Source organism: Musa acuminata, chromosome BXJ3-7 (genome assembly GCF_036884655.1).
Source record: "Musa acuminata AAA Group cultivar baxijiao chromosome BXJ3-7, Cavendish_Baxijiao_AAA, whole genome shotgun sequence".
NCBI classification, from domain to species: domain Eukaryota; kingdom Viridiplantae; phylum Streptophyta; class Magnoliopsida; order Zingiberales; family Musaceae; genus Musa; species Musa acuminata.
In genome coordinates, this window is record NC_088355.1 from 4778112 (window position 1) to 4794042 (window position 15931).

At 39.3% G+C, this 15931-nt stretch overlaps 3 protein-coding genes across 3 annotated transcripts; 2 read left to right on the top strand and 1 right to left on the bottom strand.

Annotated features, from left to right (window-relative positions):
• The first annotated feature begins 2611 nt into the window (after positions 1-2611).
• On the top strand, positions 2612-7615 carry LOC103990462 (zinc finger CCCH domain-containing protein 31). The gene is made up of 3 exons (XM_009409609.3): positions 2612-2864; positions 4934-4994; positions 6712-7615. Exons 1-3 carry the CDS (start codon positions 2792-2794, stop codon positions 7475-7477), a joined length of 900 nt encoding a protein of 299 aa, XP_009407884.2. The 5' UTR covers positions 2612-2791; the 3' UTR covers positions 7478-7615.
• Positions 7616-8749: 1134 nt separating this feature from the next.
• LOC135643743 (uncharacterized) lies at positions 8750-9115 on the bottom strand. The gene has a single exon (XM_065161079.1). It carries the CDS (start codon positions 9113-9115, stop codon positions 8750-8752), a length of 366 nt encoding a protein of 121 aa, XP_065017151.1.
• A 2253-nt stretch (positions 9116-11368) lies between these two features.
• Positions 11369-12339, top strand: LOC103990460 (jacalin-related lectin 19). Its single transcript, XM_009409606.3, has 3 exons — positions 11369-11483; positions 11579-11794; positions 11866-12339. The coding sequence occupies exons 1-3, from the start codon at positions 11481-11483 to the stop codon at positions 12208-12210; spliced, it is 564 nt and encodes a 187-aa protein (XP_009407881.2). The 5' UTR covers positions 11369-11480; the 3' UTR covers positions 12211-12339.
• Positions 12340-15931: the final 3592 nt, after the last annotated feature.

Here is a 15931-nt window from a genome sequence, read left to right on the forward strand (position 1 = left end):
ATAGTAAAAATAAATAAATTTATTATTACTTTTATGAATTACTTACTACAGTAATCTTAATTATGATTATAGAAGAAATATATTCTTATTATTTTAGATATGACCTTTTCCCTTTCTTTCTCCTTAGTTATTGTTATCAAAAGAAATCGTTAACGTATTGGTCGACCAATACGTAGGATTGTTTGAAATATCTTCAATGTGAAAATGTTAAGTTCTTAATATATTACCTGCACGAAGACTAAGGTTGGAAAAGATTTTTCTATTCACGCGGTTGACAAAGAGGAACAACCTACAGTCGTTTGCCTTGGACCCTTTATCCACATTAATAGAGGGTGGCCTTTGTTTTCTCATTACAGTCTGGACATTATACGAAAGCTATGTATTTGATAATGATTGATTAATGATGTTCTCTATATCATTTGTCTTTTCATTCCAACGTGGACACTAACCTGCCTTAGACTCTTTGGCCAAGCATAACGTCTAGTTTAACCAACATAGTAAGTTTATACCTCTTCGATTGGTTCTTCGACAATGCCTATTAGATGGATACTGACAGGTTGGGGGTGTCTGACTCGTGCTTTGAATTGACCTCCATCTCTCAACAAGAGATTATTCCTCACCAATGGGCACTCTTCGAGAGTGAGAGAGTCGGGACGCTCAACCTATATGCCTTGGTACTAAGGGGGATTATGGTGCTTGACCTCTGCATCTCAGCGAAGGGTTGCTACTCTCCGACGGGCCCCCCTCAACAACATATCAATTCTTGTCAACGTGAGCCGGACCCTCCTTTGGGCGTGGAGGTTAGCAATGATGGGTATCAATCTCCCAATTTTTGTGGCTTGGTGGTAAAGAAAGCAGGGGGTTGGTTCCTGACCTCCACGGTTCAATGGCGACGAAAAGGGAGGGTCGGGTGCTTGAGCTCCCTATCTCAAGCCAAAAAAAGAGAGTTAGATTTCCTAATGTCCCTACCTCAGTGGTGACGTGGGTTGTGGTGAGGATAATAAGCGAGAGATAGAAGTAGACTACAAAGACTCTCTTATCATCGAGGGACCCATCTCAGGTGGAGAGGCATTGTTTCTGCTAATGGTGTGTACATCTCCTGATCCCTTCTTCTTTATTTTTTTTTGTATGGGCCATCAAGTTGATGAGTTACATTAGGCAGTGGCCTACCCACCTCAAGTAATGGAGTGGTCACCACTTGACCTTCGTACTTTGGGCATTATTTCTTGTGTCTCCCGTCATAATGGATTTACTCGTATACATGTCTTTTTTTCAACTCATGCACTTTAGATATATTTTACCTTATGCTTCCTGCTATGGTGAGTTTTTTATTGTGAGGTTAGATTTTTTTCGATTCTCGAGCCTTAGCACATTTAATCTCGTGTTTCTCGTCGTGACGATTTTCTTAACTCACGTGTCTCAAATATATTTTTCTTTATACCTCTCGTCGTAGTAGATTTTTTTTTACACGGGTCAAGTTTCTTCGACTCATGTACCTCGAATATATTTTATTTTGTTCCATCGACCATGATAGATTTTTTCTTACGTGGGTTAAGTTTTTCCAACTCATGCACATTAGGTACATTTTATCCTATACATCATATTATCATGAGTTTTCTCTTACATGAGTCAGGTTTCTTCAACTCATATATTTTAGACATATTCTACCTTGTACCTCTCATTGTGATGAGTTTCTTCTTACATAGATCAAGTTTTCTCAACTTATATGCCTCAGACATATTCTAACTTGCGCCTCTTACCTTAGACCCTTATTCACATAGGTAAACATGTGGATAGGAACTATTATCTTCACTTTTGATACTATGCAAAGATCAAATATATCATTGATTAACGAGGTTCTCCTGATTCATGCATACTCACCTCTCACTCTTTACCTTTTGGTTACCTTCTAATAACCATCTCATCTCCATTTGTGACCTCACTTCTTATGGCCTCTCATTGTAATCTTCAGTTTCCACCGTATCTCCCTCACGCAAACTTCTCTCTCTTTCATCGATGCCTCCGTCTCCACTCTTCTTTTTTTTCTTTCTCTCTCATCCTTATTTCTTTACTACCCCTCTATCAATGATTTTTATTCCTCTCTTTGCAACAATTGCGTCATTTTCATTGCAATCATATGTATACTTCATTAGCTCTGGAGTACATAATATTAAAAACATGTCAAATTTAAATATAATTATTCATCAATTCACACAAAAATAACAAAAAAATATAAATTCATCATTCTTATGGGATTATTACTCCATCGTAAAAGCCTGAGATAAAATGAATAACATAAATTGGGATCGAATATAGCTGATCCGAAGTCATATGTTTATATGTCTATATGTAATATATTGTAAACCTACATAAAGATGGCCCATTAGTATGTTAGACTCTAATGGGCCGGAAGCCTATCAGACTCACGTGACAGAGCCCATCAAAGACGTGTCACCGACCACGGGCACGTGGTCTCACGTGATGTCATGTCGGGTAGGCCTCGCCATTTGCGGCGCGGACTTCAAACCCACTGCCATCAGAAATTGAATTCGTTTAACATCCGACGGTTCGAGTCCTCCGTTTCTCCATTTGCTATAAATAGGTGTTTGCTACAACGTTTCGCGTCATTTCGAGGAGGCTCGGCCGTCCCCGCTCCTCTCTCTTGCGGTCTCCAAACCCTAGCTAGGGTTTCGGTCGATATAGATTTCTCCACTCTTATCTTCCTCTCTCGATCTGTCCTTCGTCTGATAGTCACCACCCACTCGGTGATCCGGATCGTCTGGTGGTCGCAATGGAAGCCGCTCGCAAGAGAGGGAGGCCGGAGGTGGCTAATGGGGGCGGCGCTGGCTCGAAGCGGCTCAGAGGTTGGATTAAAATCTATTACATGCTATTCTCCGTTTCTCTTCTCCTTTTCCTTTTTCGGATTGACGAGGTTCTTGTATGCACCATACCATGCTTTAGTGTAGCCTCTAGATTTCGGAGAGGGAAAGCGTGGGTTCACTGTCGCCTTTAATTTTTTGAGATTTCTCTTGTTCATGCAAAGATTATTGTTTATTTATTCTCGTGTTTATTTTGAGCTAAATGGTATTTAAGGTTATAATTTTTTTCAAGAAGTGTAGTTTTCACCCTTTTTTTGCTGTCATAAAATTATTATATTACTTGATAGTTATGTTCTTCACTGATTCAGAAGGGCTTCGGTGGTTTTAAGGTGTATGATTCTGTTTGATTTGTTTAGTGTCTGATTAAGACTTCAGATGCATTTTATTGGATAATTTCATTGAGAGAATATATCCTTAATCACGACGCAGTTACCTTCCCAAGTGTCCTACACACAAAAAAAAAAAAACATGTACAGATGTTTTGCTCTTCTTAATTTTTATTTTCCTCAATATGCAATATGTATTGTTGAAAAGTTTGATAGAGAGACATGTAGCTTATTATCATAACTGCCAGTTTTATTATCAAAGTTTCGTCTGTCTCAAAAGTAGATGTCCTTGTCTTTTGTTTCAGCCTCTAAATGACAGCATGACACAAATATTTTAACTAGCTTAAAAAGCTTTAGTTGGGTATCTTTTGCACTGATTTGGAAAGCGCTGGTTGCCAAAAGGCGCCAAGGTCTCAAAATGCCCGAGCCCAAGCGAAGCCAGACGCTTTAAAATATTAAAATATAAAATTTTTAATACAATTAGTAAATATAATTTTATAAATTAAAATATTATTAGCAATTGTTAGAGAGAGAGAAAAGAGTCACTGACAGTGAAAAGTGGGGAAGGAGAGGGTTGCGGTGATGGAGGAACTTTTAGACGACGACGCGGTGGAGGAAGTTGTGGATGGTAGCAGCAGCGGTGGAGGAAGCGATGGATGATAGCAGTGGCGGCGAAGGAAGTTGCGGACGACAGTAGTGATAACTGTGGAAGCTGCGATTGACGACGTTGTGGGCAGAGGAAGCTTCAAAGGTGGCTATCGGTGGCGGAGGAAGTTGCGATCCTCTCCCTCGACGGTGGAACACACGGAAGCAACGATGATGGAAGGAAATTGCGCATGAAGGCTAGGTTGTCGGACTCGTTCGTCAGTGACAGAGGAAGCCTTGGTCTTGTGCGTCTACGGAGGAGGCAGGGGCAGTGGAAGCATTGGCGGTGGAGGCAGAAGCTGCGCTAGGGTTGATTGCTCGGGGTCGCGCGGGGGTGCGGAGGGTGGGTTTTATGGGTGCTGTAAAAGAAAGTTGCTAGTTGGTTCAATCATACTGTTCAACTGAACCAAACTTCGAAAGTTTGGTCAGGTTGCTTCATTTGAACTGAGCGTTCGCCCAAGGTGTCCAACGCCTAGGTTTAGGCAAGTGCTCAGGCGGCACTTCACTGAAGCATGTTGCCTGGTTGACACTTGAGGTGCTCGGGTCTCGCCTTGCCTCACTCGAGCGCCTAGGCGAGTGCCCGGGCACCTATTTAAATAAACCACTGATCTTTTGTAGCTTCCTTTATATTTTGATCAACCTAAAAGAAGGTGCTGGGTCTAAGAGCTTGGATGTCATGCAGAAATTCCTATGATTATAAAGATCATGAATGTTTTAAGTTTTTAATTCACTACCATCTTGTTGCATCATTATTTAAAGATAATTCCACTGTGCTGCTATACCTCAATTAAATTGCAGTTAGTCTCAATTATTGCTTAATGAATGAATATGTCTTGTTATGATTTTCTACAGATGATAAATCTCTGGTAATAGTCATCATGGATCTCCAGTTTGTCATAATATAAACAAGTTTGAGATATCTACTTATTAATTGAGATTATAGTGTTGATCTGACTTTCTATTGTAAATGAAAATTTTATTGCTAAAATTTTATCAAAGGTAGTAGGTTGTTTAATGTGTACTTGAACTATTAATAGTAAATGAGCAGAACTTAACTGAGAACACATAATTAATGTTATACAGAAACGGACTCTTTCCAATCTGGTATAGGAAGCAAATCGAAGCCATGCACCAAGTTTTTCAGGTTCTAATCCTAGCTCATCTAAAATCAACATCCTATAGCAACTTTTGTTTCTGCAACTGTATATGAAAATTGAATTAAAATTTTTATACTTTATGGACCAGTGTTTTTGTTGCTAATCTATCAGTCATTTAAGATTGTGATACAGGTTTATGTGCTCTAATCAAGTTAACAACACTGAACAGCGTAAATTGGAGTTCACAAGAGCACTTTGGTTATCAAAATCCTCAACATCATAGCAACCATAAAGCAAGATAAATATGATTGATTATTGATACAGCTGGTTACTTCCAGTTACTTGGTTACTTATATGCAATTGTTTGCTATTTGTCTTAGCAAGTTGAGTTTTGTTTGTAATTGATGTTTTTATTGGATTAATCCTGAGTTTTTTCAAAACAGTATTATCTTGTCAAAAGATAATATTTGTGCACATTGTTTGTCATTGATGTTGTAGGGATCTTCTTGTTTTTCTTATTTGCAGTATAAAAAGTAAGTGTAGATGGACCATCAAGTACGCAAATTGTTAAGAAATATGTTTTTGATGTTTATCGAGCATGTAGATGACAATAGTGTGACATCGTTTACAAATCTTCTAAGAAGGCAAGATTGCACTGTAATGCCAGACCACTCCTTCCAGTTGTTTAAGGGAAATGACATGGAACATTTTTATATGCATGACATTGTGTTTCCATTAAAGATGGCATCATTTATGGAACCATCTTGACTCATTTGACAACCTAAATCCCAGTTGTGAATAGCACACTTTAATATTATCATATTTGAACAAGTAGTTTTTATCTAATAAGCAGATATAGTAAAAGGATGAAAATGAACTTGTTATTCACATTTGTCAAACTGTGAATTTGTTTGACTACTTATGTGCAATAAATTGGCATATGGTTGACTGGGTGGCCTTTGATGAAATTTTTCATGAGGAGCATTTCTTTGGCTACTTTGTGGAATTGACACTTGGCATGGTATTATGTGAAGAAAACTTTAAACCACGTAAACTGGTGGCGGTGGGTGTTTCTTGGTATACTTGGTAATGTCGTTTGTTGTCCTCTGTCACATGCTTGTACTCTATAGATAGTGCTTTTTTGGTGGTCATACATGACTCTAATTTGTTCCACACAGCATCCTTCAAAATCATATAATTTTGCATTTTTTGAGACTAAAATGGTATGTTTTCCTTGGTTTTTGTGTATTATTCACATGCTGAAGAGCTTTCTTTAAATAGTCATGTTGTTGACAGTATTATTTCAGTATACGATGCCTGATGTTTTTTATCTGTTTAGTTATTTCATCTTAGCTTTGAGGCTACTGTTTTAGGGGGTGCTTGTTGCCGTAAATTTGATGTGGTGTAAAATGGGAAATGACTTCAAGTGTCTTATCATCGAACTTTAATCTGTAACTTAATTATTTTAAATATTACCGTTGGCTATGTTTCATAAATTTGGAGACATTTTTTATTGTGGTTACCAAGGAAACAACCTTTGTACTTGTGGAGGTAAAATTGCTTGCAATGATCCTAACCCTAACTACATATTGGTCGGAGCTTCTGTCCATTGGACAGTCCCATTCCTTTTTTTGTCATGTTGGATGTTGATTTTGTATAAAAATCTTGTCCTATTAAAACATGCATTTTTTTATTTATTTTCATTGTTTATGGCTTTCTGTTATTTTTATATGCAACCCTGATGTACGAGTTGCTACCCTGCAGCACTGCTGGTTGCCCATTTGGAGAGGGTTGCCATTTTCTCCACTATGTTCCTGGTGGCCTTCAGGCTGTTGCACAGATGACCAACTTAGGGAATCCAGCACTTGGACCTCCATCGAGGAATCCAGTGGCTCATCCTGCCATTCATGATGGTGCTCCTGTACCTCCCGTGAAGACCCGTATATGCAACAAGTACAACACAGCTGAAGGCTGCAAATTTGGAGAGAAATGTCATTTTGCTCATGGCGAGCGGGAGCTCGGCAAGCCCATCTTATCTTCTTTGGATGGTCCAATGGCACCGTCAATGGGGGGACGACTGGGAGGCCGATTTGAGCTGCCTCCCCCTGCAGGTGTGGATGCAGCTGCTGCTAGCTTTGGAGCCTCTGCCACCGCAAAGATTAGTGTGGATGCATCCCTTGCAGGCGCTATAATTGGTAAAGGTGGGGTTAACACGAAGCAGATTTGCCGAATGACTGGTGCAAAGCTGTCCATCCGAGATCACGAGTCAGACCCGAATCTGAGGAACATTGAACTGGAGGGATCTTTTGACCAGATCAAGCAGGCTAGTGCAATGGTTAGAGAACTAATTGTTAATATTAGTGCCAGCACTGGAATAGCAGCCAGGAATCCAGCTCCTGCAGCATCGGCTGGCCCTGGAAGCAACTATAAAACCAAGTTGTGTGAGAACTTTGGCAAAGGAGCATGCACTTTTGGTGATCGTTGCCACTTCGCTCATGGGGCAAGTGAGCTTCGCAAGTCTGCTGCATGAAGAAATGTACCTTCTTTCCTTGCCATCATGCCTTCTTTTTATCTTATCATCCATCTTATGGAGTCTCTCATAAATTTAGAGACATTTCTCATATTTTGAGTTGTATTTATGCAGTTAATGGCACTTTCTTTTCTTACAGCCCGTTTGATTAATGTGTTGAAAAGTGGTGTTTGTTGCTGGCAGATTTGCATGACTCGAGTTAAATAATGCTAGTTTTCTGGATACTCGCGGATCAATTCCGATGTATCGTACTTGTGAAGTCGCTGCCGGTGGAGGAAGCATTTGATTGAAAAGAGAATCTATTGTACGAAGTTCTTGCAGCATGTGGTGATCCCTGTGACCATATTTAGATGAGTCGATCCCATTGCTTCTGTGACGTGACCACACCCCACGCGGCCAACTTTTTGTTTTGTGAAGCGGCAACAGTAGTAGCGTGTGCAGAAGCCATCTAATTCAAGTACTTAGTGACCGTGTATCATCCACCATGGCTTAGGAACATTAGGAAGCCACTTCCTCAAGTCAGACCAATATATATATTATCATCAATTCTCTCGTTTAATTCAGAATGATCCCTTGGTTCGTACTACTATATATATATATATATATATATATATAAAAGATAAGGCGGTGCAAAGAGTCAATGATGGTTCATATTTATCACCTATATATATATGCCAGTCTCTCGCCCGTATTTTGTGGTTAGCATATCGGAATGTCTGTATCATTGTATCTTTTTACATTCAACCTACAGGACGCTTAAAAAATGTTTCTCGTTCCATTTCTTTTACCACAATTCACAACAGTGTTGCAGCCATACGCAAGTAAAAGGTGATCCAAGTATTCGAAAGAGCATTGTTCACATAGTCCAACAAAAAAAAAGGGGGCAAAACCTTCTCCAGTGTGGTATTTTATTCGAGCTTCTATGTAAGATTCATATTTAGAGTTCCCTAAGCCAAAGATTTCCCTGCAATTCTCTGTAGAGCTACACACAGACAGACAAAATATGCTAGCAAATGCTACATATTTTATGACCTTTGGTATCGTTTATTTACAAGGTGGCTATAAAGTCTAGGAAACAAGAAAAATTCCCACGTCCATTATCAAGCTAAGAGATCCACGTTGACTCAAACCCAGCTGCAATTCCGATCCATCCTCCGAGAACTCAAAAAATCAAACCAAAAATAAGAAGATAGATGAAGAAAGAAAGACGACAAGGATTCGGCAGTCTTCGTCGTAAGCAAGCAAAACATTGAACCCCTCCTCATACATCGGTCATTCATGTGAAAGCAACGGGAAATCGATCAAGTCCTGGAAGATCAAACCCGTGTCTCCCAAGGGTCCTCCGGAGACGCCCTCCTTCCACCACTCGCCGCCGTCTTCCTCCTCCACGAGTTCTTCCTTGACATCCTCCTGTGCACCGATCGCGGCCACCGGTGTAGCCTGCTTCTTGCTGCCTGTTCCCGTGGCGGCCTTCCCCGTGAGTCGTTGCACCAGCTCCCGGAAGTTGTCGACGTCGGTCTTTATGATCTCCGGCGTGACTATGTGCACGATTCTGATCTTGCGTTTCAGCTTCGATATCACATGCGAATCCTTGCTCGATGTCAACGAAGCTGGCCGATCTTTAACGGCTTGGCTCATGTTGCCTACGGATAGAAGAATATAGCTGACAGAGATACAGATAGGTAGATCTAACTTATATCCAGAGAGGGAGGGAGAGAGAGAGAAAGAGCTAATGAGCACTATGAGGGGGAAATGAGAAGATAAGGGACATGTCTTGGAGGCAAAATAATAATAATAGAAGAAGAAGAAGAATAAGAAGAAGAAGAAGAAGTATCAGCGTCAAAAGAATGGGAGAAAGAGACTTCCCCGACATAAAAAAAATAAGTGCTTAGCTTCTATCCACTTTTTTCTTCATGCCATAAGGTTGTACTTCTCTTCACCTAATTAGGATGTGCTATTGGTGAATCTTTACTATCCATTACCTTTATGAGCTGATAAAAGTATCTATAGAGCAGCATGTCACAAAGTCTAACCAAATCCCTTTCTCATCATAAACTCTCTCTCTCTCTCTCTCTCTCTCTCTCTCTCTCTCTCTCTCTCTATCTATGCAGAAAAGGAGATGGTGAGCAGTTCCTGTTGTGATGATGGATCATGGTTCATTATTTCTGACAGATTAGTGGTCATGACTTTAATACCATGAATCATGTGCCTTAGCATCTCTCAGCACTCTTTAATGTTGTTCTTATCCCCCTCACCCATGTCTGATCCGAGTAACGAGGAGTCCAACATATAAACTAAGCAACAAAAATGAAATGTTTCATGATCAATCATCAATCTCTACTTTATTCAAGTAAAACCAAGCTGCCTTTGGATGCCTTCATGTGATCCTCACAAGTGTTGGCCAACCAACAGCTAACAAGAACTAAATATGTACAGATGTTGGATCAATTAGACATTCTAGTCTTAGTTTATGTGCCAAGATCAAAGGCTTTTCTTTCATGAAAGTGAGGGAAGGGCTGTTTAAGAGCTTAGTTTGTGTTTTGAGGTAGCAGATTCTTGTTTTCTTACTGGTCAAACATGGTTCTTCTTGGGTTTACAGAAGTAAAGAACAGCAGTAACTTGTTTTGATTGCAAGGATTCACAGTGCTTTCATCTCTTTTTCTGCTTTGAAGCTGCATACTTGCAACCTGCTATTTCTTCTTCTCAAGAAATGTTACCAAATTCCTCCCAAGAGATCCAAACTTAAGATATAAACATTAATTTAATGGAGTAGCTACTGATGTTCCAACTGCTACAGCATGCCCTTTCTGTACTGACCATTAGAAAAGTCTTTGAAGGCTGTGATGAGACTTCACAGAGAAGGCTTTAAGATCATCTAAGGTCTTGCATTATATGAGTCTGCACTTTTCTTTGGTGCAAGCAACCAACCATCAACTTTTCCACCCTCCTAACAATGTGTTCAGCTGGTTTCTGGTGTGATATCAGATTGATGCCAAGAACAATAGAATTCTATGCACAAATTCATCAACAGGCCATTAATCAAAGCTAAAATTGGTACTATACGCCCTATTGGTTACACTTAATCCTCTTGACTTGAGCTATGTCAATGGCCCTTCCTAACTCCATAGGTTACATGCACAAGTTGTGATTAACATAATGGTTATATATACACTGTAACATTTAGATGGGTTAGAGAAATTAAAAATGAGACGCTGATAGGGCTCCATACTGGACAATGCAATTAACATCACGTATCGGGATTACTCGATACTGTCCCCCGTCTTTAGATCGCCCCAAATGGGTGCAGACCTTAGTATATCATAGTAGAGACAATAATATGCCAACCGCTAAAGATTAACATAATGTTCCATCTTATAATGCATCTATCTGTATAATAATATTATTATACGATGGGGCACAAGAGGTAGACTTCTCACCTTCCTGAATCCGAGATGCAGGTTGGAGAAAAATTAAAAGCTGGGCCAACTATCGAAGATATGATTATTTAGTTTGAGAAGAAGGTGACTGACAAGTCTGGCTTTGTTCCTATGAGAAATGGATTCAATTACTTAATACAAATGTCTCCATCATTCATCCTAGATTTTGTTTAGGGGTTCCATGTTGGGTCCTCACATCTATATTGTTGATGCTCGTGATTGGCATAGAATTGGAGAGAGAGAGAGAGAGAGAGAGAGAGAGAGAGAGAGAGATGCTGAAATATTTAATTGCTTCCTCGGAGAACCATAGAATCGTTGGGTCGATTAAAAGGGAGAGGAAACCTCAAGATCAGGGGAAGGCACAAGGAACTCCGTAGGACGTATGCATTGCATGGCAACCTTCCCACGTAAAGGACTCTCAGTCCAAATCTCCAAAGGGAAGAATACAGAAACAGTGCGACTCCTACCTCTATTTATGGAGGAGGATTTTGTTTTTGTTTTTGTTCATCCCCAGCAGCAGGCAGATACTGATTCAAAGGTTGTGTCTTGCTTCGATAGAGATAACAATGGTACGTAATCAATCCACAATGACAAAAGAAAATATTGCTATTTTTCTTTTGATGTTTGAGAGCTTTATTGTTTGTGGGTGGGGGGGAGAAAACAGAGCAATATTGTGAACGAGGAGATCGTCGTGAAGGTCGGACCGCGCGGGGACGTGGTGAGCCGAAGCGTGGAGTGGGATGAATCGACCTACGGGAACGTAAAGCAGATCCTCGTCACCCATGGCAACGCCATCAACTCCATCCAAATCATATACGACATCAATGGCACCGCAGCACTCGCACACAGGCACGGTGGCGATGGCGACTACTTCGACTGCGTCAGTGATCTCCTTCCCCCCCGGCTCATTTCTCTCCTTCCTTGTTTCTGTACCCGTTGTGTGGTTTACAGATCAGCTTCGAACCCTGGGAGTACCTGACGTCCATCAGCGGCCACTACGGACCGGTGGAGCAGCGAGGTGCGGTGGTGATGAGGTCGCTGAAGTTTGGCACCAACAGGACGAACTACGGCCCGTTCGGGAGGGAAGAAGGCACTCCCTTTTGCTTCAACTTCCACTCCGGCCTTGACTTCGGTGGGTTTCACGGTCGCTCCACCGGCAGCCACCTCTCCGCCCTAGGCATCTACGTCAAAAGCATCAGCCTGAAGCACCATTTCAAGCCTGATCCGCCTCAGCGCCACGCCGCGCCGCCACGCCTGTTCTCCGCTTCAGTAGATCCTTGTGCCTGCGTGCTTTAACACAGTTCACGCCTCGCCATACGTCATTCGCCGACGAGCTTACCCTTACTAAAATATACGTTATTCAGCGATGACATTGTGATTCCCATCACATAACCTTTTCTTTTAGTTGGAAATATATTAATTTACAGTAAATAAGAAAATAATATTTCGTTATTATATATCTAAAGAAGCATTAAAGATCTCTCATGAATTATTGAAACACCAAAAATAATAACAATGTCTATTTTCCTCAATTGTGTTATATAGTCGCATAATGTCATTCATGAAATCGATAAGTTATTTGTTTTGCGAATTAGTCTTTTAAATAGGAGGATTCTTTAAACGAAAAAACATAAAACAGAACTCCAATTAGTCTTCCTACCCTTGCGGTAAGCTGACGCGGCGGTGATCATACTCGACAAATTTGGCTCGCGCCTGATTCGAATTCATATCCCCCGTCTCTCGATCTCTCCCGCCTATTCTCTCTTCGCTTCTATCTCGGATGCCAAAAGGGTTTTGAGGGCGAAGCGAACACCTAAACGCCATCGGAGCTGCGTCGTCGGTTCTCTTGATCGGAGGCGGCCGCAGATCTCGCCGACGGCGTCGGAAGGTGTGGCGTCTCGTGATTACGAGGATCTTATATTCCGGTTTTTAACCCGTTGTCTTCACGTTCGTTCGAATGATCAGTTTGTTCTTATCGCAATTTCTCGTTGGTGTTGGGTCATTTGATCCTAGAAACGCACGATTCTTTTGATCTATTAGCGAGAAATTGTTGCTTCGTACTTTCTGTTTATGTTGATAGTGGATAGGTTCTTGGAAGAGGGGAACGATTGGAATCTTGTGATCATTTCGGATTGTTGCTTTGTTATTTCCTCGATGTGGATCATAAAGAAGACAGGGAGCGTCAGGGTCTTTCTGCTATTCTTGTTCGATCCACACTTGTTGGGTCAAGATATCATTCTTTCTTTAGACTGCAAATTGGGATGCAAAACAGAGAGAGAGAGAGAGAGAGAGAGAGAGAGAGAGAGAGAGAGAGAGAGAGAGAGAGAGTTTCTGACAGGAGCATGCTTCTTGGATCAAGATATCAAACTTTCTTTAGACTGCCAATAGGGATGCAAAAGAGCTCTTGGTATATCAGAGTTTTTTCTGACAGGAAATACAGCGAGGTTCTTTGCTGATTGTTTTCTCGACCAAGAACTCTGGACCTGTTCAGGCTTTTGCCACACACAATCTTGCTGAGAAATCAGATAAGGCTGATGACATGCCCTCGGAGAAGTGAAAAGACAGCGCCCCCTTGGTGAAGCAAACGGTTGAAACAGCCTCGGAGAAGCGAACAGGAGGCGCACCCTTGCATCTGCTTTTGGAGAATCAAACAGATGACATCTCCTTGGAGAATCGAACAAATGATCAAATCACTTTTGTCTATGATCCAGATGGATATCGATTCCGATCAAAGTGGTTCTCTCGTTGTCAAGAATGGAGAATAGAATGATTAGAAAATAGGACTGGATCAGCAACCACAGATGCGAAGGAGCCTCATGCTGAAGATAATGACACCAAAACACCCTTGAAGGAGGAAAAGACAGGAGGAGATAATTCAATCCCTGTAGAGGGCCTAAATCAGTCGTGTAGTGTACTTTACGCAGAAGCACTCGATTGTCTCAAGTAAGTCGGGGGTCATCTCCTTTAGTGTTTCTTGCTTCAAAATTATAACTGCAAACAAGTGACTTTGGGCTTCTCATAGACAGGTTGTGGAGAACAGCAACAAGATCGTGTGGATATGAGCAGGTATTTATATCGTTTTCCTATTGCATTTGAAATTCAAACTACAACAATTGCTTGTTCCTTGGTAAAATTTTCATTTCTCTTCAGACATATTGTTGTTAACCTTGTGCTGGCCATTGTTTAGTTATTTATTACCTCTGTTCTCCATTCATATCTGCTTGTAGACACAAGGTAATATGTTAATTTGAACTATGCTAAGGTAGTTGGTTTCTATATGAATATTTTGAAAGTCATATTAATGAGAAACAAGTCCCATAAGCATTGTGTGATTGATAAGTGAAATTCTTAGATTAGCATCCTAATGTGCGGCATTTGTTTAATTGGCATGTTTGTTTTAGATATTTGATTCTGGTACCGCATAGGCTGCAATAGCTTTCCAGAGTGGTTATATGACCATATACGTTGATGATTTGGTTGGATAGAATACATTTGGAATACTACTGTGACACCTATATTTTGAAATACTAGTGTTCTCCAACAATCATATATAAAGAAGACATGTCAAAAATGCAGCCCAAAGTAGTGTGGGAGGTTATCCAGCATCACATTTTCAGCTAAAATTACAATCATTTTAAATTAACTTGAATAACTTGAATAAGTTAACTAATCAAGTCTAATTTAGTTCAATTAATATTTAGGCTTAAATCTAACAATAATATTGGGTTAGACCCATCTACTGGTCATATGCATTATATATGATTGGACATGCATCACACAAAGCCAGCCCAACCCTGGCCCATGGACTGATCATATGCGTCGCATATGACTGCCTATGATGGTTGGGTTGGGTTAGCCTACGAGCAATTTTAATCCAATTAATATACAATTTCGTACCACAATATATATTCATTAACAATATAAATAAAAACATAATAACACATTAAAAGATAGATAAACTTTAATATAAGAAAATAACATTCTAAATCATAACATATTAAAAGATAGACTAGGAGATAAGCTTTAATACAAGGAAATAACTTTCTAAATTCAAATAGAAATTATACTTTCAATACATGTATAATTTCAATATATTCTAGTCAAATAAATTTTAAATCATTCAGAATAGCACATTTTAAATTTCAGATCAAAGAATATCAAAAAAATTTAGATAACATATTTTAATCTAATAAAAATTTTAATCTAATAATTAAAGATAAACTGTAAAACTAGAAAATATCAGACAAAACATATAAATTTTTAACATGTTTAAATCAAAAATAAAAATATTAATCAAAGGTCAAAGAATATTATAAAAATTTTAATTGATTGACTTTAATGTAATAATAAAAATTTTGATATTTAAAAAAATTGATAAATATTTTTTGTACTACAAAACTTTCAATATTTAAAGAATCAAATAAAAATAAAATTTTTTATTTTTAAGAAAGGTGGGGAAACCTATCTCTCGTCAACATGGTGTAATTCCTCGTTCCTTCCGCCCCTTATATAGGAGGAGGTGAGTCTCCATTAAAGAAAATTTATTTTTATTTTTATATTTATTTAATATAAATTATTTTTATTTAATATACTAACAAATATAATATTATCTTATTTAAAATACTTAATAGTTATTTTTTAAATTCGTATTAAAAATAGATTAAGATTTCTTAAATTATAAAGAAATTCATGAATGCTACTTGCCACTATACAAAGAGCCTCTTTGATCTCTAAGCACAGAGTAAGCAAGTCTATGGGAGGGTAGCATGTTTTATTAATTATCTAGGTATTCTTTTTCTGTATGTGTGCATGCATTTTGCAGTTTTGTATTATTTCTATGTTGGCGCTGAAATAATTTACCTCCAACTGTAAGGTGACAGCATCCAAGTTTTGTACAATTATTTTACCCAAACATTGTTCTTGGAGGAGAACTAGAGGACAAATTATTATGCACAGCTGAAACCCAGTCTGATCAGATTGATCTTTTTTTTATATATAAATATAGCATATTTAAATT